The sequence below is a fragment of the Ovis canadensis genome, chromosome 16 (genome assembly GCF_042477335.2).
Source record: "Ovis canadensis isolate MfBH-ARS-UI-01 breed Bighorn chromosome 16, ARS-UI_OviCan_v2, whole genome shotgun sequence".
In the NCBI taxonomy this organism is placed as follows: domain Eukaryota; kingdom Metazoa; phylum Chordata; class Mammalia; order Artiodactyla; family Bovidae; genus Ovis; species Ovis canadensis.
This window is the reverse complement of record NC_091260.1, coordinates 84,279,483-84,302,780: the sequence shown is the minus strand read 5'-3', so window position 1 is coordinate 84,302,780 and position 23,298 is coordinate 84,279,483. Positions and strand designations below refer to the sequence as shown.

Sequence of the window (23,298 nt, the reverse complement as noted above, 5' to 3'; positions counted from 1 at the left end):
CACCTGCTCTGCCCTAGGGCCACTCCCCACTGGGCCCAACATGGGCTGTGAGCTTCTTTTCTGAGCATTTTGCTACTTGTAAACAATAATATTCCATGACCTTTATTTCCTGGAGGTCTTACAAAAGTGAAAAGAAAAAATTTTTAAAAAGAATAAAATTCTACCTAGTTGGGTCCATGGCACTCAAGAAAATCTAAGCGGATCTCAGTGATACTTTGTCCTGCGTCTTGAAACAGTTTGCTTTTTCGTGCAGTTGAAACAATTTCATCCTTCCTCACAGATTATTCCTACGCTGCTAAAAAGGACCATAAGGAGAAAGGGAGGTTTGGTGGAACCACCCGGAAGATTGAGGCAGGTGAGCCCACCAACCGGTACAGCTCAGCAACTACCCCCCGGGACAGATACTGAGCTAGCCCCAGCTTCCAGCGCTTCTGTGAGCTAAGGGTAACGGGCTCTGTTAGAACTCGAGGGAGCACTGTAACCCTCAGAGTTGAGAGTACTTGTGTGCTAATAAAAAATGAAAATCACAGTAATATCAGAAGAAATCATAACACAGAGGTCGAGGTCCAGGGCCTAGCTCGCGGGGGTGGGACCTGTGCAGACATGTCTGCCATCATGTGACCTGGACCAGCCAGCAGGGCGGGTGTCAGTGCCCCCAGGATCAGGGGGCGCTCAGCACTCCCACCAGGATGGGGGGCAGTCTCCCAGCAGGACTGAGGGGGTGGGGCTGACTCCTTGCAGGATGGGGGTGCTGATCACTGCCACAAGGATGAGGGGACTAGAGGGGTGGGGCTTACTTTCCCAGCAGGATGGGGGGATCACTCTCTCCCAGCAGGATGGGGGGATCACTCTCTCCCAGCAGGATGGGGGTCACTCCCCCAGCAGAATGGGGATCACTCCCCCAGCGGGATGGGGCTCACTCTCCAGCGGGATGGGGGTCACTCTCTCCCAGCAGAATGGGGATCACTCTCTCCAGCGGGATGGGGGTCACTCTCTCCCAGCGGGATGGGGGGTCACTCTCTCCAGCGGGATGGGCATCACTCCCCCAGCGGGATGGGCATCACTCCCCCAGCGGGATGGGGGTCACTCTCTCCAGTGGGATGGGGGTCACTCTCTCCAGCGGGATGGGCGTCACTCCCCCAGCGGGATGGGGGTCACTCTCTCCAGCGGGATGGGGGTCACTCCCCCAGCGGGATGGGGGTCACTCTCTCCAGCGGGATGGGGGTCACTCTCTCCCAGCGGGATGGGCATCACTCCCCCAGCGGGATGGGCGTCACTCCCCCAGCGGGATGGGGGTCACTCTCTCCAGCGGGATGGGGGTCACTCTCTCCAGCGGGATGGGGGTCACTCTCTCCAGCGGGATGGGCGTCACTCCCCCAGCGGGATGGGGGTCACTCACTTCCCCATATGGGGATGTCTCTGCTTTCCGCCTTCATCACGACGGAGGACATCGTCATGGTGACGGGGATGGCGTCGAAGTACGAGGAGTGTGGAGCCAGGGTGAGGATGGCGGCCTCGGTGGGCAGCGCCTGCCGCCCCTTCACGACCACGCGGTGGAAGCCGCCGGCGAGCCACATGGTGCGCATGATGGCCTTGAGCAGCACGTCCACGACTCTGCAACAGAAGCGCGGCCGTCGGGGACAGTGCCTCGGGCCCATGCCCCGCCAGGCGCCACTGACCCCAGGTGGCGCCCGCACCCGTCCTGAGGCAAGGGCACCGGGGGCACTGGAGACGCAGAGCCTTCCCAGGAAGGGGGCTGGAAGGCGATCGACCAGGGCAGGAACCCGCCCTCACCCACCGCCCTCGCCCACCGCCCTCCCTTGGACACCTTAAGGCTCAGGCCTGTGGGCAGGAGGGGGTCCGAGGCCCCAGGGCAGGCGTCAGAAGAGGGGTGGAAGAACCCACCCACGTCAGCGCATCACGGAGCCAGGTGCTCTGAGACCGTCCAGGGCACAAGAAAAAGAAAGCAGTTGTCTCCTGCAAAAATGCCAGCACCCCAAAAAGGCTGGAAAATGGAGAGGGAACCTCCCAGAACATGCCGGAAAAAGCCAGGACAGAACTATGAGACACGAAGGAAACAGCTTCTCAGACGGAAGGAAGGCACAGGTCCCAGCACCATGCAAGGCGCTGACGAGAATGCATTTTGTTAAGAAAAAAAAGTATTCATGCAATCTCCTCTCAAAAGCTTTCAAACTTCCAACAACAAAGACTTCAAAACTTTCCAGAGAAGCACGCGCGCTTCCAGCGTCTAGCTGCAGGGAGTCAGCAGCGCGCCACGAAAGCGCTGAGTCAGCTCTACACCTAACCCCCACTACCCACCAGCGCACAGAGCAGAGTAAAGACACCTCCAGACCCAGAAGGGGAGTGAGTTCCTTCCGCGTATCTTCTTTCCGAGATGAGAACCCAACATTCCAGAAAATCTTGGATGAAAAACAAAAGGAAAAAGCAAACAGGCCCAGGAAACGCAGACCACGGCCGAGACAGCAGCAGCGGAGGGACGCACACCGGTCGGGGTCAGGGCCCCAGGCCCCGGGGGACAGCGACCCCCAGGCCGTGGCTGCGGGACCTCGGGGACAGAGAATTTTGAGGCTACGCTCAGGGCTCATCGTTCTGTTCGTAAAAGGCAACATAAAATTGGAAATTCCATAAAACGGAAAAACACAGTACAGGAAGTAAGGGTCAGGCTTCACACAGCAGGCGGACATGGGGTGACTTCAAGAAAAGTCACGTGTGAGGGAAGCCCACGGTGACCCCGACTGCCACCCTCGCCCGGCCGGGGCCCCAGACCCGCTGCCCGCTCGGCGCCCCTCAGGGCTGGGCTCTGACCCCGACAGGCTGACTCCTCCCCTGGGCGACGGAGGCCACGGCAGAGCCACGCAAGGTGGGTGTGCGTGCTGCTGGGGTACACGCCAGGACACCAACACATGCATGCGTGCACAGGCACACACACACACACGCATCTGTGCACACTCATGCACACACACGCACGCATCTGTGCACACTCATGCACACACACGCACGCGCGTGGAATGAGTCTCTGTGGACATGAACACCCAGACCTCCCGTGAGACTGCCCCGTGTCTGCGCACGTGGGACCGTCGTGTGCCCGTCTCTCCCTCTCTCTCGCTCACTCACACACGCACACACCACGCGCGATGCTTCTGTGAAGTGGGCTGCTGGAACTAAACTTTGCTGTGGTCCGCTTGTCACCAGATGAGGTCAAGTGCATCACTGCAGACAAGAAAAGCCGCAGGGAGTCGGAACACGGAAACCCAAGGAGCCCCGAGTCACCTGCGTGAAGACAGACTCGGAGGCCGTGCGGGCTTTCCTCCCTCACTGGTGAGAACAGGAGGGTGAGGAGCCCAGCCCGGGCAGAGGGAGGGAACAGGGAAAAAGACGCTTTTATCAAGTCACTCCTTCTGGGTAAAAATTACAAAATCTCTGCTTTCTGAGGGTTCCTAATCCAGAGAAACTGAAATTCAGATTCCTTTTTGGCCTGGATTTATTTTCCTTGATTATATACTTGGTACCAAATTCACCTGGCTTCCATCCCTGGGTTGGGAAGATCCCCTGGAGAAGGGAAAGGCTACCCACTCCAGTATCCTGGCCTGGAGAGTTCCATGGACTGTAGAGACCACGGGGCTGCAAAGAGTCGGACACGACTGAGCGACTTTCACTCCCTCCTCCCTCGTATTTTAGTTAAAAAAACCTCTCAAGGTAAATTATGATTTCAAACGAGATTACAAAGCCCGGTTCCCTCGTGCCCTCTGGTTCACCCTCGTCCCCTCTGGTTCGCCCTCGTCCCCTCTGGTTCGCCCTCGTGCCCTCTGGTTCGCCCTCGTCCCCTCTGGTTCGTTCTCGTCCCCTCCCGCTCGCTCACTCACAGACCCGATCACCCGTTCTGGAGAGACTCCGTGACACCAGCAGGCTCCGTGACCCAGCTGTGCTGGGGCACATCCGTGGAGCCGGCCACGCCTGCCCCCGGTTCCGAGGGAGGAAGAATGCCCACGGTTCACCAGAGGCTGGGGACGGTCTGTGGACGAGAAATACTGTGAGGGGTAAGGGGTCCCCCGGGTGCAGCGCTCAGCCACGGCTCAGGAAACCCTGGCCTCGTAGCCGGCCATCTCTGCCTGCACGTGGTAACTGCTGCTCCCAGCACGGCGCGTGGGCAGCAGAGAACCACGGCCCAGGAGGCACGCCAGTTTCGCAGACTCTGAGGGCACCCTCAGACAGCGGGAGAGAGGAGCGCCTTGAGCTGGTCTGTAGACCTTGGAAGCGGGGCGGCAGGCAGCTGAGGCCGTGGGGCCCTTGGCCTCGGCCACAGGAACCCTCAGTGCACAGCAGCGGCCCGGGCTGGTGCACAGATGAATGGGCAGCGCCGCATCCCAATAAAACCTGCTTCACAGAACAGGTGGCAGCACGTTTGGGCTGTTGGCTCGTCTAAACTAGTAACATTTTTATTATTAGTTAATGATAAAACCGAACTAAACTCATGACATTTCTGTTTTGAATAAACCATCCCAGGGCCCTCAGGATGGATCAGAGATGTGGACAAAGCAGATTGAGTGCCCTGGTTTTAGGGCAGGAACAGTATCTTTTAAGACACTGAAAATGCCCAGGAAAATCCTTCCACTGGCTCAACGCTTCCCTTCACTAACAGCAAAGAGGTGAAGGATAGCTTCTGCATGTGTGTGCTAAGTCCGACTCTTTGTGACCCCACGGACCGCAGCCACCAGGCTCCTCTGTCCGTGGGATTCTCCAGGCAAGAATACTGGAGTGGGTTGCCATTTCCTCCTCCAGGGAATCTTCCCGACCCTGGGATCCAACCTGCGGCTTGGGCAATGCAGGTGGGGAAGCACCAGGGAAGCCCAGCAAAGAGAGCTAAGGAACAGCGCCAGGTACTTAACACAAGAAAGGGCTGTGACTTCATCTGGTTTCGCCGGATCCCTGTGGGAGCTTTAGTTAAGCTCCGTTTACACGTCCACCGACGCGAAGCCATGGTTTATCACCGTCCATGGTGTAAAAACAGAGAGCAGACCAGGGCAGCAGGCTGACACACGGCCTCGAGGGCTGGGGGCAGGGAAACACGCGGGAGCCTGCGCTCAGCACCCAGCACAGCGGTCAGGCGGCTCGCGGAGCCCTGGAAGGAGCCTCAGGGTAGGACAGCAGCAGGGGCTGCAGGGGTGCGAGGGGCAAGGGGGCTTGTGCCAGGGACAGGGAAGAGAACGGAGCCTCGGAGAAGCGGCCCTGGGACACCCCCCACTACCCCGGAGCCTCCGCAGACGCGGACTCACCTCCGCCACAAAGCCGGCGGCTGCTCCGGTTCCTGCCCGGCGGGTCCCAGCGAAGACACAAGCGCCAGGGGCCAGGCGAGCAGCATCATGAGGACGACAGCCAGCAGCCGGACAGGGAAGAGCGTCAGCGTCAGGACGGCCACCTGCGGACAGGGCACGGTCACTCGGGGGCTGTCCCCCAGGCTCCTCACGCCAGGCCCGCCCTGCCCCAGCTGCCCAACCCCTTCCTGGAGCTGCCGAGGTGCCTCCTGCAGCCGCCGAGGGAACGACCTGGAGATGGGGGGGGTCTCTCCTGGTGGAAGGCGCCCTGCCCACTCCCAGCACCCCAGTAGGCAGCCTGCCCACTCCCAGCAGACAGCCCCGCCCACTCGCAGCACAGCCCCGCCCACTCCCGGCAGACGGCCCCGCCCACTCCCGGCAGACGGCCCCGCCCACTCCCGGCAGACGGCCCCGCCCACTCCCGGCAGACGGCCCCGCCCACTCCCGGCAGACGGCCCCGCCCACTCCCGGCAGACGGCCCCGCCCACTCCCGGCAGACGGCCCATCGGAGCCCCCTGCTCTCAGTGCCTCCGCATGGGCACACTTTCCTGCCACGGGAGGCACAGGGCCGCCAGGACTGGGCTTGGACCGCAAGGAGAGGGGGACCCGAGGGCTTCCCAGCCCCAGGAAGTCAGGGCCGGGAGGAGGGCCCAGCAGGGATGAGGCGTCCAAAGCCACAGGTCTGGTCCAGAGGACACAGGGAAGGCTGGCGGGGGCTTGTGGGGACGGGAGGCCCCGCAGGAGAGGGGGACAGCCACAAGTCTGCGGGGGCTGGTGAGGGTGGACCCACGGGGTCAGCGGAGGCCGAGTCAGGGAGGGCCGAGTGGACGGGCAGCGGTGCGGGAGGCCCAGCACTTCTGCACGAAAGACGCTCTGGTTCCACATGGTGGGGGGAGGGGGATGCTCAGGACCAGTGAGTTTTGTGAGGAACCTGATCTCAGGGGGCGCTGATTAGAAAATGGGGAGGGGCGGAGTGATGCAAAGACTCAAGACGCTCAGAGCCTCATGACCAACGGGTGCAGGTTTTGGTGCTTTGCAAGAATACACACACGAGATACATAGGTTTCCCGCACAGGACACAGAAGAGACAGGAAGAGATCCAAGTCCGAGCAGCTCACTGCCGCCCCCCGCCACCCCCCCCCCCGCCCCGCCCCCGGTCTCTGCCACCTGCAGACCCGCAGCCAGCCGGACTGATTGCTGATCCCTGGGGTCTCCATCAAGGCCGGCACAGGAATACAACGCAGGCCACGTGAGTCATTTTACATTTTCTTGCAGCCACATTTAAAAACACAAAGGTGATGAAATCAATTCAACAAGGAGTTAATTTAAGCCAACACCCCTCAAATTCCATCATCTGAGCAGGCACTCATGAGCCGCTTTACTCTCTCTCCCGTCATGTCCAGGGATCCAGACACAGCGCATCTCAATCACATACGCCACGTTCTGGGGGCCCAGCAGCCAGCAGTGGCCTATGCTGCCCGCGGCCGGTGTGGGCCGTCTCCACACGCTGCTGTTACGGGAGCCAATCCCGATGCCCCGGGAACTGTTTTATTATTTTAGCCTTCGCTTCCTGTTGCTTCTGTTCACTACAAGGATTCTGTCCATACATAAGGGCCTGACTCGCGGAACCCTGGCCACCTGTGGAAGGTCACAGGAAGGAAGGGATTAACACGGCCCTCCCCAAGGCCGGCCCTTCCAGGAAATGTCTGCGAGATTAACGGCCTTTTCATTTTACCTCCTCACCTCCCCGCTCTGTTTCATAACAGAAGCAAGCATGGTAACTTGCATTCGTAACCACAGCGCCTTTGAACTGCCTCTCCTCCCCTGCCCTTCAGGGGTGGGGGTCCCCCGGACGACCCTCCAGTTTTAACACAAGGTGGAACAGGGACGGTGACCCCGGCTCTGTCGTGGGACGCTTCCTGTTAAGTAGGGGGTGTGTGTCCCACTCCAGGACCATGTTGGCGGGAAGGTGCCCCCCACCCCGGGTTCCTAAGGGTCCAGTTCTGGGGTCGACACGAAGGGGTGCACGTTGCCACACAGCATCCCTGGGTCACCCCGTCCTCATGCCTCATGCTTTTCTAGCACAGCCTTGGCTCCAGCGCTCGGAAGCACCTCTCTGAAGGCCTGGCGGAGTCTGTCTGTAGACACGGCTTTGGAAGGTCAGTCTGGCCACCGCCTCCACCCTGCCATCCTCAGCAAGGACATCACCCCAGACACCAGCCCACCTTGCTGGGGGAATTCCTACGGAGCTTTCTGATGGCTGTTCCCATGCTTTCAAATTGTTTACCTGGATTTCCCACCTTCTGGAGTTACGTCTGCATTTTCGCCTGGGAGGAAGTTTCTGGGGGTCCTTGGCAGGCGCTCTTCCCACTGGATTTCCCGCCATTCACCTCCAGGGCCATCGCGTGAAGCTGCAGCCCTGGAGTTTCGTGAACCCTGCCCTGACGCCCAGGGTGCGGTTCGCGTGATTTGTGTTTCCAAGACGCTTCAGGCTGAGAGGACACACTCGCCCCTCACAGAGCCTGCTCACAGAGCCACCTGTGCAGGCTGTCCCCCGTGTCCGCTGCGGCCGTTCAGCCGTATGAGAGCCACCTGCGCAGGCTGTCCCCTGTGTCCGCTGTGGCCGTTCAGCCGTATGAACTCCGATCTCACAGGCGCCTCTCTCTTCCACTCGTGTTTCCTCTGCTGCTCTAACTTCCCGAGGGAAGAGCCTGGAGCGTTATTTTCAGGAGTACCTTATCTCCCCCAGTTCACACGGAGAACGCTGCTTTCTATAAGTACTTAAATTCAACTCCACTAGTTTTAAAACGTAGCCTTTCCTTCCTGTTAAAATTTAGGTTAAATGTTGTATCTTTTTGAAGCCTTGCTATTATCTTGTAACTTTGTTGCAGAGAAATAGAGGGCAGACACCCCGCCTCCTCAGCTACTGGCCCCGCCTCTTGGGCTGTCTGGCCCTGCCTCCTCAGCCACCGGCCCCGCCTCTCAGGTTGTCTGGCCCCGCCTCTCCCTACCTCCTCGGCCACTGGCCCTGCCTCTCGGGCTGCCTGTCTAGGAGAACGTCCAGGGCCCACCACGGACTGTGCTGAGAGCCTGCTCCGCCTACGACCTGTGGCTGCCAGCCCCTCCAGGGTGCAGACGGTTGGGTCCCTGGAAAGTCCCCTGTGTGTCCCCACAAATGGACCCTCAAGCTGCTGCCTGTGTCAGAGAGCAAGCAGACAGCGGCGGTGGACAGCAGCTGCGGGGGCCACCACGCTCAGAGCGCTCACAGGTGCACAGCGACACACCCGGACGGTGCAGCCACACCCAGGACGGCTGCTCCTCCAGGTGACAGAGAGGAACGAGGCGGCTCAGGAAGAACACCAGTGGCCAACGCCCCACCCCAGGCCTTGGAGGACTGAGGCTGAAAGGGGCTCGGGGGCAGCACCCCAGTGCGTCTGGACCAACAGGGAGTGATGAGCAGGCCTGGAGGGGGAGCCCCAAAGCTGCGACAAGTGCCGCTGCTGAAGGTGCAGGTTAGTGAGCAGACAGCGTCCTGAACACAACGGGGCTCACCGGTCACTCCCGTGGACATGACGTGTGAGCATGTCTGCCCCCGGGGAATGCACCCTGTGCCCACTCCGTGTGCCCCGGAGACATGGGCCTGGTGCCTGAGCTCTGCAGCCAGCAGGGGAGGACACGTGTGAGTGACCACACAGCCCCGACCGACAGACGAGGACAGGCAGGCGCAGAGGGAACGAGGCCTAGCTGCAGACCTGCCCGGGCTCCGCGGAGGGTCGGGCGGGCAGGAAGCACGCTGGGCTATGAAGGCGGGTACCTCCGGAGCCCACGGGGTGCAGAAAGGCCTGGTTCCTGAGAAGCTGGAACCCGCCTCCCTCCTGAGACGCAGCCCACAGTCTCGACCCCACCGCCATCCTCAGGATCCCACTATCCTCAAAAGTGCCAGGTCGACTGTGGGGCCACCCTTCTTGAAGGCCACACGAGGGCAACACTCAGGGCCCTGGGCTGAGCTACTCAGCACAACTACCAGGTTGCTCACGAGAAACTGTCCTCGTCACGTACAAGCCGCTGTATTTAAAACGGATAGCGAACAAAGACCTACTGAACAGCACATGGAACTCTGCTCAGTGCTACGTACCAGCTTGGATGGGAGCGGGGTTTGGGGGAGGACGGATTCACGTGCACGCATGGCTGAGTCCCTTCACTGTTCACCTGAGCAACGCTCTTAAGCGGCTACACCCTGATACAAAATGGCTTTGGTGTAAACAGAACAAAATGGGCTCAACAAGAACAGACTTGGGCGTGCATGTTCCCAGCACGTCCGTCTTGTAGGTCAGTCGGTACGCGCACCGCCCGCTCTCAGCCAGCACGCTTCACCGTGAGTTCCCGGCACAGTGGGTCCCGCTGGTGATCTGTCCAGGCCCGGCGCTCCGCTTCCCACAAGGACCCAGGGCCCGCAGATGGAGCCACGGGCACACAGGAACAGTCCACGTGTTGGGGGACCACACAGGCACACGCCACGTCCACACGTATGCATCCTGGCCTCATCGGCTGTCTCTGGACTCTAGGAGACTCATTTCTGATTGCGGCACCAGCCGAGGGGTGGACGGGGCGTGTCTGCGGACGTGCCCGCGAGGGGCTGGCATGGGCGTCCAGAGCCCTCCCTCCAGACCAGCCCGACAGCCTGAGAGAGATGGGAGCCCTCCAGTTCCAGGTCAGGCCACCAGCTTCCAGACGTCACGGAAGACAGGACTCACCAGCAAGCACAGACACCCCAGACACAGTGCGAGAGAAAAATCGAACCCTCTGATCAGAGGGTGCGTGTGGGTGCGTGCGCAGCCAAGAGCCAGAACCGGGCACCTGCTGGCCGAGCCCAGTGCCCGCCCCCAGTGCCCAGGAGCGCACTGTGCCTTCAAGGGCGACACAGCCCGCGTGGTGGCCGCTGGATGTCCTTGTCCTTGAGATGCAGATGTACACGGGATCTTTACGGGCTCAGTGGTGACATCTGGGCACTGCTTCCAGATCACTGCTGGAAGGGAACGCGGTGGGTGGGGCCGCTCCCCTGTGGTGCTTCGGTCCAGTCACCCAAGCAAAAACACTGGCTGTGTGTTTACAACGTCTCGTGGTCAGAACGTGAAAGTGACAACGCTTGTTCTGGATGGAAAACGCTCTCCAGCTCACAGCGAGCGTGTGCGGCCCACAGGTCCGGAGGGCTCCACGGGCAGCACCCGCAGTCCGACGCCAGGCTCAGACCGGCCTGGTGAGCACTCCCCCGCCCCCGCCCTCCCCAGGCCACCGGGGTCACTGGCATCACCCACGTGCAAGCTGGCCCAAGTGCCTTGTGTTTCACAACCAGCGTGGAAGCACCTGCGTGCTACTGAAGAGACAAGACCTCTGCAGAGACCTGCGCCCTCTCCTGGGGGAGGACGGGCCCCAGGGCACCATGTGGCCTGTGTCCTCCAGCGCCTGCCCCCACCCCCGGGGACCCCAGTCAGCTGCACGGGACTCTGACAAGCGTGGGCAGGACGCACGGGGGCGGGGGGGGGGGGGCCGGCACTGCCCCAGACGGTGGTCAGCTTGCTGACCGTAGGCACGGCAGACTCCCGAAGGCCTCTTCCCACCCAGCGCCATGGCCTCGTAGGGAGATCCCGCCATCCCAAGGGAATCGCACCTCCAAGAGGCTGGAGGGAAAGGCACTCACTCCTCTCGCTTTGAGAGGAAAACGTCAGCGAGCCCACACGCGGGCCTGCTGGCCGCAGACGCTGGCGCTGGGCCCACATCCCTGGCCCTCCGCTCTCAGCGGTTCCGAGCAGCACGCGACAGAAATAGCAGACATGCCAGGCTCTCGATCCGCCCGCGGCCACAGCAGACCACTCTCGGGAGGTGGGTTGGGCCCTCGAGCCGACAGGCGGGTGTGGACCACAGACACGCCGGCCGTGGGCTCACGCAGCCCTGGGCTCACGCGGCCTCGCTGTGGACGCCGAGCACGGAGCCGGGTGTGGACCACAGACACGCCGGCCGTGGGCTCACGCAGCCCTGGGCTCACGCGGCCTCGCTGTGGACGCTGAGCACGGAGCCGGGTGTGGACCACAGACACGCCGGCCGTGGACTCACGCAGCCCTGGGCTCACGCGGCCTCGCTGTGGACGCCGAGCGCGGAGCCGGGTGTGGACCACAGACACGCCGGCTGTGGGCTCACGCAGCCCTGGGCTCACGCGGCCTCGCTGTGGACGCCGAGCACGGAGCCGGGTGTGGACCACAGACACGCCGGCTGTGGGCTCACGCAGCCCTGGGCTCACGCGGCCTCGCTGTGGATGCCGAGCGCAGAGCCGGGGCCACGGCTGCTGCAGGGTCCAGGTGTTCCTGGGGCTCCCGGAGCAACAGCTCAGAGCCGGCCCCGGGCTTGAAGACCTTGGGGCCTTTGTGCAGCAGGTGAGACCTCGGGGTGGGCACCTGGCTAGGTGCACCGAATGTCACCTGCATGACGGAGGCCAGGGACCAGCCCGGGGAGGAGCCACCAGCTACATGGGCCTCAGAGGACACCCCCGACGCGACACTTGCGGGAAAGGGTAAGAGACAAGACGGAGCCGACCTCTGCGAGCCAGCCGGGTGGCTTCACAGCCTGGACTGGCGTTCACAAGGATGGCAGGCCTCAGTGGACACTCAGGGAGGGCGCCAGCCCCTCCTGGCCGGGGGCCCTGGGGGAGCAGGCGGAGCCCGGATGAATGGGGGGCTACACAGGCCACACAGGGGCCGGGGGCTCACTGAGCCTGCCGCCAGGATGCTCGGCTCCAAGGCGCGGGGGACATAAGCCGCCCCGACCCGTGGTCTCCCCAATCCCAGGAGGAGGCCAGGGCCCCAGGACAGGACACAGGCGCCGGGCGACCCCAGTGAGGGCACCAGGGCGAGCAGGCCCGGCCCCCGCCCAGCACGCAGGCCCCAGGGGGAGCGGGGCTCAGAGGTGGCTTTTCCAGGCAGGCAGAGTGTGGACCACCCTCACGGTTAAGCGCCCACAGTTCATGGGCTCCGACGGGCAGGGAAACCGAGGCCAGCCAGGGAAGTTGGTCAGAGACAAGCCAGAGTCTGAGAAGCGGTGCGGGGATGAGGGGCTGCCTGGAGGATGAGGGGCCGCCTCGGGGGGCGGGGACTCCCGGGGAGAAGGGGCCACCTGGAGGATGAGGGGCCTCCGGGGGGAGGCGGGGCCGCCCGGGGAGGAGGGGCCGCCGGCGGAGCCCAGGACAGGACCCACCTCCAGCGAGCACTCGCACGTCCAGGACGCGGGCCTGATGGGCGCCACGCTCCTGCACCGCCGTCCCAGCTGCCCTGGGCTCCAGAGGCATCAACTGCGTCACTGGAAACCCGCTCAAACCAGCATCCCAGGCGACCCCCCACCCCTCGCCGGCTCCTCAGACACACACTTGGGCATCATATTTAATACCTTTCTTTCCTCTTCCTCCCAGCTCCGCCCCCAAATTCAGACTCGGCATGCCCCCACCCCAAGGTGCGGCCCAGGCCCCCTCCCCACCCTGCGCGCGGGGCTGCGGTCACCCTCAGGCTCCAGGTCTCCTCCCCCAGCCTGGTACCTCCCCAGTGGATGCCTTATAATAAAAAAGGCTTCCCTGGTGGCTCAGACGGTAAACAATCTGCCTGTAATGTAGGAGACCCGGGTTCAGTCCTTGGGTGGAGAAGATCCCCTGGAGAAGAGAATGGCGACTCACTCCAGTCTTCTTGCCTGGAGAATCCATGGACAGAGGAGCCTGGTGGGCTACAGTCCACGGGGCTGGAAAGAGTCAGACACGACTAAGAGACCGACACTTTCACTTTATATTAAAAATCAAATCAGAAACGATAAAGCCAGCTGTCTTTGAGACTCCTGACTTAGAGTGGACAGAGGGCGCTAAAAGCGTGAAGGCAACACGGACGTCCCGGCAGCACAGGGCTGCGCCCCAGCCTCGCAGGGCAGGAGGTGGGCAAAGCCTCGGGGAAACTCTCGTCTGCCGGACGCAGCAGTGAGAAAAGAGCGACACGTCTACCTAACCTCACTTTTCTCCTGAGAGGGGGCACGGTGACAGCGATGGTCCCAGGGTCCCACCAGCTGGCACTGCCCAGCCCAGGCCCCTGAGTTCACAGCGGCAAAGGGGGAGCATCGGCTGGGGACCCAACAGTGAGGTGCAAGCCCAGCAAACCGACCTGGAGACGCCGCCCCTCCGCTTGCCCCATCTGCAAAGACACCTTTATTAAAGGTAAAATGCCTTCCGGTCCAAACCATACACTGTCTTCAAACAGCAAACAAGCAGTCCTCCTCACAAGTAACTCGAACAGTTCAAACAGGTGGAAGGAGAAGTGAAGCAGAAAGAGCTGGCAGCCTAGCCCAGGCTGTCGGCTGCGCCTCGGCACACGCACATCTGACCCGCAGACAAGGCTCCGCTCTGCTGTCGGACAAAACGCCGAGTGTGGCGAGAGGCCCAAGGCCAGTCATGAGCGAGGGTCACTGGGAGCGCCGGTGGGGTCCCGGGGCCCCGGTCCCGCCCCCGGCTGAGGGGGCACCTTATGCTTGCTGGGATCTGGGCTTCCTCTGGGGTCTGCCATTGAGGTGAATCCTGTGCCCAATTCACACCGGGTTCACCGTCTTTTTCTTATTAAGGTGTCGTCTGACCTCGGGTTTTCCTCCCTGCTGTGTGTCTATGGGGATAACCTGTGCCTCCACTTGGGAAAACTCTCCTTTCAGAGCCCATGTTGACTGCGTATAGAAGCTGTTTCTTCTGAGTGCTCCCACTCAAGTCTAAAATTAAATATAGCTTTTCCAAAAGAGCTATTTTTTCTTTCAAACCCTCAGGCAGGCTCAACTTCCCCACCATCCCAGTCACTCTATTCAAGAACTTTCAACTCAAATCTTAGCGCGGATTGCCGAGGCTGCAGGCTTCCACAGGACGGGTGTGTTTCAGTAATTCACCGAGCTTACAAACCTGTCCCACAGGAGAGAAAACCACAGAGCAACTTTCCGGATGACCACACACACCACTCCTGGCACATGGCAGCTGATGGTGGGGTCGTGGGGGGCAGCCCTGGTCATCACACATTTCTCTGGGGGATCAGACCCTAAGTGTGAGACTCTGCACACGTTTCTCTGGGGGATCAGACCCAAGTGTGAGACTCTGCAGCCCCAGCCACTGGTCTGGGCAGGGGACGGGAGGGTTACACCTTCACATCTGCCGATCCTGCCCCTCTGGCCCACGGCCCCCACAATGATGGTTTCAGAGGGCCAGCGCGTACAGGTCCTGAGTTCCCAGACACCGTGGGCAGCTGGGGGCAGCGAGACCCACAGTCCACAGGGGAAGGAGTCAGAAAAACAACCCCAGGGTCTGCGGCGAGCGTGGTGGGACCACGGGGACCCTCCGGGGGACTGTAGCGCTGGAGGCACGGAGAGGCCGGCAGAGCCCTCGGGACACAGGAGGCTGCATGGGGGTGAACCCTCAGGCCACCACGAGCCAGCCGCCTGCCACGTGGACTCCACATCTCCAGGGCAGCTGAGAAAGGCCTCTAGAATTATAATGGGCAGGATTTAAGCAAAGATGGAAGGAAGTATGTGAGGAGCAAGGGGAGAGCTCGGCACGTGGGGCTGGGCCTGGAGGAGCGGGTGGGCCAGTGGGTGGGCAGGGCGGCCACCAGGCTGGCTTCCAGGCTCTGCCTGTGACCTCTCAGGCCTTCTCCTTGCTCTCCCAACTTACTCAAGTTTTGTACAAAATCTCAGCTCGTCTGGGTTTTCAGGACCCCTGTGTCCCGGGGCCCTGGTGACTGTGACCTCAGCCCCTGCCCCCTCTGGGCGTGACATTCGCAGTGAAGCCAACCCCAGGCTGGAGCCCTCCTGTGGCTGCCCGGTCCCCTGAGCCCAGCATTGCCCGTGCCCAGGAGGATGGCTTCCTGGGCCCGACGGTCTCCCAGAGACGGGGCTCAGAGACGCAGCGGCCACTGAGCTGCTTCCCCAGGCGACTGGCCGGTCGGGCCGGGACATCCTGGAATTGCAAGTCCACAGTCCTGAGCGCCCCACCTGCAGAAATGGATGCAGGAGGCCGCACTTCTCCCAGATAGGTCAGAAGCTCGGGCTCTGGGTGTCCCGCAGCCTCAGGGATCGTCTCCCTGAGGAGACGGGAGCAGGGGACTGGGGGGAGCTGAGGCACCTCAGGGTCTGAGCGCCGGAGGCCGTGGTTACCAGTCTGCGAGGCCCTGGCAATGTCCCGGGAGCCCTGCCCTCGGGGCTCTAAGGACTCGCCTTCCACACTTTCATGGTCTGAAGCGGGTGCCCTGGCGGGTGGCCAGCAACGGCAGGAGCCGTGGGAATGAGGGGGGGAGCGGGGTGCGGAAAGAGCCCAGCAGCAGGGCTGCCTGCAGAGGAGGGGCCTGACAAGCTCGGAGCAGCCCCCCACCCCCATCTCAGAGCCGCCCAGAGCCAGGCCACGCTGGGGGGGGGGGGGTGCGGGACGTGCCTGCTCCGCAGGGCCCTTTACCGCAGGGTTTGAGTAAAAGAATCTCGAAGTTCAAGACCTGCAGCATTTCCTGCGGGTTTCACCTGTTTAGCAAATACCTGCCCAGAGCAGGAGGGCAGGGGTGGGGGCCGGGCTCCCAGCTGGGCACCTCCTACACCAACCCGCCCTCAGGTACGAGGAGCCCCCTCCACCGAACCTCAAAGCTCAACCCCACCCCCACAGGCTGGAGAGGCCCCGAACCAAATTTCTAGGTCCAGGCCCACATCCTGTCCCCATCCCCCAAATGCAAGGAGTTTCCCCCCAACCACATCCTGGCTCTGATCGCAGCGGTGGGACACCCCCTCCAGCTGCAGGTGACCTCCAGGCGGGGACTTCCCCAGTAGCAGACAGACCCCCCCTACCTAACGTCCCGGCTCTGCCCCCTTGGCTGCAGGCAGTGCCGCGCCCACTGGGCACACTGGGGCCCTGGTCACGGGCGCGGGAGGAGAGAGGTGTTCGGGCAGCCTGTCCCCCGGCCAGGCGGTCACTCCTCTGGGGACAGTGGGAAATGGGGGGGTGGGGTCCCCGGGTCCCACGTGGCCGCTCCATGCTGGGTGATGGCAGGCTCCCGACCAGCAGCCTGAAGGGAGCTGGCGGGAGTGGGGGCAGGCGTCCCAGGGGAGGGCCCGGCCGACGGCTGTGGGCGCAGCAGTGGCAGGGGCTCCCCGCTGGGAAGAAGTGCCCACTGCCTTGGGGGGGTCGTGCTGCCTGCTCTGGACCAAGGACCGTGGTCCTCCAGGGCTGGCCGGGGGCGCAGAGGACCCCCAGAGGAGAGGCCCCCACCTAAGGCTGGCCCAGCCCGTCAGCGCCCTGTGGTCCTGGCACCAAGGCTGCTCTGCCAGCCTGGGATCCGAGGGTGGCTGGGGTTGGGGCCCGCCGGGCGGCCCATCCTCCTGCTCTGGACCTCGGGACCCCGCGTGCAGCCCCCCCACGGTGAAGTCCAGCTGTGTGTCCCCACCCCGGGGGACGGGAAGGTCCAGAAAAAAGTGTTTAAACAACTCTAGAGTGGCAGCTAACTTTTTAGGGAAAAGAAGTCACACGTGTACACCCGTGGCGGATTCACGTTGATGTATGGCAAGACCACTACAGTATTGTAAAGTAATTAGCCTCCAATTAAAATAAATAAATTTATATTAAAAAAAAAGTCACTCCTCTGGCTCTGGGACTGTTAAGGCCCCGGGCCGCCGGACACGTCCCCCGCTCAAGACCCCTGCGGAGCACCACAAAGCACACGGTGCGCAAGGAGGGAGGCCCAGAGGTGGGAGGCTGAGATCGCAGGGAGGGGGACGATCAGCCACGGTTACACACGCAGACACACACACACACACAGACACACACCCATAGACAGACACACAGAAACAGACACACACACAGACACACACAGACATACACAGACACACACACACACAGACACACAGATATACACACAAATACACACACAGACACACACAGACACACAGAAACAGACACACACAGACACACAGACACACACACAGAGACATACAGGCACACACACACATAGACACACACACAGACACACATACATAGACAGACACACAGAAACAGACACACACACAGACACACACACAGACACACACACACACACACAGACATACACAGACACACACACAGACACACACACAAATACACACATAGACACAGACACACAGATATACACACAAATACACACATAGACACAGACACACAGATATACACACAAATACACACATAGACACAGACACACACACACACACACACACACACACACTGGTCCGCAGGCTGGAGCAGCGTATGAATGAACACAGCCTGGTGAACCGGCGTGGGCGTCTGGGCGGTGAGGCGGGCTTCAGGGGGCACAGCTGCACACGCCTCAGCAAGGGGTTTCCAGACACACACTGCCTCTGGGCTCCTTTCAGAGCAACTCACACCGAGACAGGGGCTTATGGGACACAGGAAGCCCCGCCCTGAGGCTGCAGGGAGCCCGCGAGCGCTCGCCTGGCCGTCGGGGCGAGGGCGTGGTGATGGCCCCGGGGTGGGGGCCCGTCCCATCCGTGTGGTGAGGCCCCCAGGCCCTTGTTCTGTCCATGTGTGATGGCCCCGGGGCGGCGGGGCCCTGTCGCGTCCGTGTGGTAAGGGCCCCGGGCCCTTGTTCTGTCCATGTGCGACGGCCCCCGGGGCGGGGGGCAGAGTCCACCCGGGTGACAGGGGCTTGTGGGGGCCCTGCTAAGACCCCCGGGCACCTGCGGGGACAGGCGGGCAGGGTCTGCTCTCGGGGACAAAATCCTGCTCTATCAGTGAGGAGTGAGGCTGACTGTACTCAGCTCCGTGCTCAGAGATGAGAGCGGGGTAAGAGAAAACTGCACGTGTGCATTCCCAGGACAGAAGAGCGTGATTCGGGAGAAGCCCCGGGACCTCCCTGGTGGTCCAGAGGCCAAGATTCCACGCTCCCCACGCAGGGGGCCCGGGTTCCATCCCCGGGTGGGAACATGATCCCACGGGCTGCAACCAAGACCCGGCACAGCCAAATAAACATTTACAGCAGAGCGCGGGGAGGCGGCAGCGGTGGCCCGCCACCCTGACCCCCCTCTCAGTCCCCATCACTGACCACAGCTCAGCTTCCCCCGCGGACCCTTCCGGAAGGTGACGTGCTGGCCACAGGAGGCTCCCGGCAGGTTGGAGGAGAAAGCGGGCAGGTCAGACATCCGCCCGGAGCCAGCCCACGCGGCCTGGAGTCCAGGGACAGCACGGGGCCTGCGCCTTGGCCCCTCGCCTGGACGCGGGGACACGGCCCAGCTGTTCACCTGCCCGGGGCCCAGGGCTGCGCTCCTGGCCGTCAGAAGGTGATGGGGGCCTGGGGCCGAGCCCGGTCCTGCCCTGGGACACTCGCACTCTTGGAGGGACCCCAGCACCCGCTCCCAGCTGCGGTATCGCCAGCCCCCCAAGAACACGGGCTTCAGGCCAGGCCACCTCCCCATTCACCCATCCTCCCCACCCCACCAGGCAGGGCCTGGGGGTCCCAGAAGGCGCTGGATGAAGGGCTGCTCAAGGTGGGTGCAAGGAGCACCCAGATGTAGGGGAGAGGCTGGGGCCTGGCCTGTGTGTCTGTAGGGGCACACCACGGATGTGAACCAGACTCCTCCTCGTGAGCAGCCAGGGAGCGTGCCTGCCCCCCTCCCCGAGGGCCCCCTAACTAAGGCTGTATCCAAACAAGCCCCAGGTACCCGCTGCTGCTCTGCCAGACCAAGACCACCGCTTCTGGGGGATCAGGCTGCACGCAGGCCCCCTGGACAGGCCTGTCCCTGGACTCACCCTCTTGGTGACCCCTGGGGCCCAGTTCCAGGGTGTTCGGGAAACCAGGCTGCCATCCAGGAAGTAAACTCTCCGTGACACCAGTTCAGGGGCTCAGAAATGGGGAAGCACCAGAGCTGCGGGGTGCGCTCGGCCTGGGGCTTCCAGTGGGAAGTCCCCAAACCCAGGGGGGACAGGAGACCACCGCCCAACTGCAAAGCAGCACCACCTCCACGCGAGGGCCCCACGGCCCACGAGTCACAGCTCTCGGATCTCAACTTGCTGGTTCCTGTCCCAAGAGATGCTTAAGCTCCTCACTAGATCTGCTGTTAAATGACAGATGGGCCCAGGGGTCATTAATCCCCAGACAGGCGGCAGTCCCTCCCCCCAAGCAAAGGCCAACAGGCAAACACAGGCACCGGACTGGTCAGTCCCAACTCAGGATGAAGGGAAGCGATGTCCCTTCCCTCGGACATCGAGGGATCCGTTTATGTGCTGATTTCGAGAGGAAGGCTGCCCTTGCGTGGACAGGCCAGTCGGCTCTGCAAGCTAAGCACTCGAAGGGGAAAAGCTGTGCAGGATGCTGCTGGCGAAAAGCAAGACATTCTCGCGGGCTGGCACGGGGACAGTCCGTGACCGCACACCCCGCGTCAGGCCTGGCGCCACAGGCCTCTGGACAGAAACATGGACTCAGCCCTGACCCTGCCTGGGGATGAGGGATGCGCAGAGGACCCCTGCCCTGCCCGGTGGTGAGAACACGGCCCGCCTGCTCCTCCCTGACCTCAGCCACACGCCAGGGAGAAGGGCCAGGCCGGGCCTCCGGTGCCCAGGCCTGCTGAGTTGGCACTTAGAGAAAAAGGCAGGCATCTGGGGAAATGACAACCTTAGACTGACTTCAAGAACTTTTCGCTTAACATTACTTCAGATGAATTACTCTGCACGTTAAAAACCCCGATCTCCCCACAAAAAGCTGTCACAGACAGAGGTGTGCTCCCCACGGCCTAGACCACCCTGGAGAACCAGGAAGTCTCTGCTCCTCCCACAGGTAGTTCTGGAGTCACAGACAGGCCGGCCTGTGGGCAGTCCTACCGAGAGGCACACACAGCTCGCACGCAGAGTCCGCGTGGTCCACTCAGGGGTCCCACCAGGGCAGAGAAGCAGCCCACCAGGTCAGGGGCAGCGGAAGGCAGGACAGATGGAGAGGGGCGCCCCCGAGGGGCCCCCAGTCAGGGCTAGAGCATCCCACAGACAGAGCGTGTGGAAAGCAGGCGCCTGGACTGTTCACCAGGCGGGACCTGCTTTTGTGTAACCGATTCAGGCCCTAGACAAGGGCCAGGATCCCCCAGAACAACTTGGAACCGGGGCAGGCCAGAACCCCCCCAAAACCCCTCTGCCGTCACCTCAGGACCCTAGAGTCCGCCCCCACCGCTGCTGCACCGACTCCAGGGACCAGCGAGGTCCCCACACGCGAAGCGCATCAAGCGACAAACTTACATCCAGAGGGAGCCGCTCCGGTTCGGCGCGGGGCCTGCACACGGCGGGAGTGGGCGCCCGGACCGGGGACCGCGCGGCGCCCACCCAGCGGGGAGTGGCTCCGAGGCCGGGATGCAAGGGCTAGGGAAAAGCGGTACGGGGGGTCCAGGGATCGGGGAAAGGGGGGACGAGCCGGGTGCGGGGACCTGGGGAAAAGGGATGCGGAGCCAGGTTCCGGGCGCTGGCGGCGGGAACCCGGGATGGGGCGCGGACGGCGGGGGATGAGCGCTGCGGGTCTCAGGGAAGGGTGGCGGTAGCGGGCCCCGGGGAGCGCGCAGCTGGGCCGCGCCCAAGGTCCCCCTCCCGGCCCCCTCCGGCCGCGCATCCCCGAGCCTCGGCGCGGCCCCGGGCCCGGGGCGGCCTGGGCTCCCGGCGGACACCCACCTGGGCCTTCTGCAGGGCGCCCAAACGCAGCTCGTGCACGAAGGGGTTCCGCCCCGGGGGCGCCTGCCGCCGCGCGTCGCCGGCCCCTGCGCTGGAGGAGGGGGCGGCGCGAGGATCGCGTCCCCGGAGCCTCATGGCCGCGCCGCCCGCCGCGAGGGGCGCGGGGCGCCGGGCCGGGTGCGGAGCGGGGGGCGCGGGGCGCGGGGCGCGGGGCGAGGATGCGCGGCGGCTGGAGCGGGCCGGGCGCGCGGCCGCGCAGGCGCGGGACGGGCGGCTGCATGACGTGGGCGGGCGGGGCGGGGCGGGGGCGGGGGTGGGCGGGGCGGGGCGGGGCGTGTGCTGGCCCCGCCCCCGGGCGCCGAGAGGCCGCCCCCGCGCCCCGCGCCGCGCTCTGCGCCCGAAGCCCGGCTCCGGGGCTGCTCGGCGGACCGCTGGGGGCGGGTCCCGAGCGGCGCCGAGGCCCTGGCCGAGAGCCCGTGGCGGCGGCGGGGCCTCAGCGGCGCCCCCCCTGGGTCCCCGCCACGTTGTCCCCTTCCGCTGCTCAGGGCGCCCACCCGGGGCGCGGCCGGGAGAGGAGGCGCCTGCAGCCACGTGGGGGCGGCCGGCGCGGCTGGCGCTCGCTCCCCGGGCTGGGGGCGCCGAGCCTCCGGGCTGTCCGCTCAGAACCAGAGGAACACCGCTGGACCGCGCCTGGCCGGGCCGCGTGTGTAAGGGCCCACTGCACGCCCGCCGAAGACCCGGGTCCTCCTCAGATGCGCCCCGCCGCGCTGCTTGGTCCCGCTCGCCCGGCTCTGGGCAGGGGACCAGCGGCCGACAAGGGCAGGCCTCATCCCAGACGCCTGGGGTCCACCCCGATCACAGGGTCCAGGCGTTTGCTGACTGGGACCCAGTGGTTTGAGAAGGGGGTAATGACTTTAGTTCTTGGCATGACCTTGTGGGTGAAGTGGGGGACACTGGGGTCTCTGGTTCGTGGTGGGCGCAGTGCTAACTAGGGCAACTGAAAGTACACCCTGTTGAAAATCTATACATTTCAAAGCCGCCTCAAAGCCTTAGTGTCACAAACAGCTGCGTTTCTGCGGGTCTGTCCTTGCGGCCCAGACCGCAGGAGATGGAGAGGGCCAGGCCGCGGGTGTCCGCTGAGCAAGGGTCAGCTGGCATGCGTGCGCCTGAGACCACAGCCCTGCCTGGCTGGCCTGCCAAGGCCCAGGCTCCGGGCCACTCCGGGCCTGGGCGGTGAGTCAGGGAGTGGTCGGGCCTCCGATGACCCAGCGGATGGCGTTACCAGGTGACATGGTGAAGACTCGCCCTACTGAAGGCCCTTCTGTGTTTCCGTGGAGAGACGTTGCGGGGAGGGGGTTCCCCCTGAAGTCTCTGGCGTCCTACGGGAGTTGTTAGTCCAGAAGGCAAAGTGCAGGCCGGGTCCAGGCTTCCCCGAAGCCTCACGCTTCACCTGGGTGAGTGACCAGTCCGCAGAATCTGGGGAGTCTCCTCTGTAAGAGGCAGGCAGAGCAGTGCCTGGCCACGCAAACGCCCTGGGCACCATGCTGACCTTGTGTGCTGCTGGACGTGGGAGACGCTCTGAGGCCACTGGCCCTCTGCTGACCTCCTGGACATTAAGTTGCCGTTGTTCTGACGGCGTGGAGGGCTGGTGGGACCATGCAAGGGTCTGGGCAGGCGGAGGGAAAGGGGGTGGAAGCGCGTCCCTGTTGACCACAGGCCGAAACCTGCTTGGCCCCAGTGACTGGGGAGGGTGGAGGGCTGCCCTCTGGGAGAGCTGGGCTGGGGAGTGAGGCGTGAGTCTGGGGTCATCCCCTTGGGAGGACCGGCCAGGATAGAGCTGGGATGGCCACTCCGTGGTTGTCGACACAGTGGAGACCTGCTTGCCATGGGCAGTGGGAAAGCTTGGCTGGAGGAGCAAGAGGGAGGTGGAGGCCTGGGGAGGGAGCTAGGATCCAGGGGGTTAGGCTCCCTGGGGGAGGGTCTGGGGGCAGGAAGCAGAAAGCCAGCCCCCTACAGGGGAAGTGGAATCCCTGAAGGGTCCCAGACCAGGGGACGGGTTCGGGGGGAGCCTCTGGGGGCGAGGGTCCCCCATGAGGAAGCTGGGAACTGGGTGGGGCAGGGGCGGGGGCCGGGAAGCTCGCCGGTTCACACTGGTCGTTCCCAGGCGGGCTCCGGTTTTCACGGTGCCGTGGAAGTTTGCAGAAGCTTGGTCGGGAGAAGCTGCTCTTGGTGGGCAGTTAC

At 63.3% G+C, this 23,298-nt stretch overlaps 1 protein-coding gene across 1 annotated transcript in view; it reads right to left on the bottom strand.

The window, feature by feature from the left end:
• LPCAT1 (lysophosphatidylcholine acyltransferase 1) overlaps positions 1 to 21,332 on the bottom strand; it is a 37,903-nt gene extending 16,571 nt beyond the window's left edge. Inside the window, exons 1-3 of the mRNA XM_069556347.1 lie at positions 21,058 to 21,332; positions 5,295 to 5,437; positions 1,400 to 1,614 (exon numbers count right to left, since the gene is read on the bottom strand). Coding sequence (XP_069412448.1) covers positions 1,400 to 1,614; positions 5,295 to 5,437; positions 21,058 to 21,192 — 493 coding nt within the window. The 5' untranslated portion in view covers positions 21,193 to 21,332. The remainder of the gene's footprint in view (positions 1 to 1,399; positions 1,615 to 5,294; positions 5,438 to 21,057) is intronic.
• Positions 21,333 to 23,298: the final 1,966 nt, after the last annotated feature.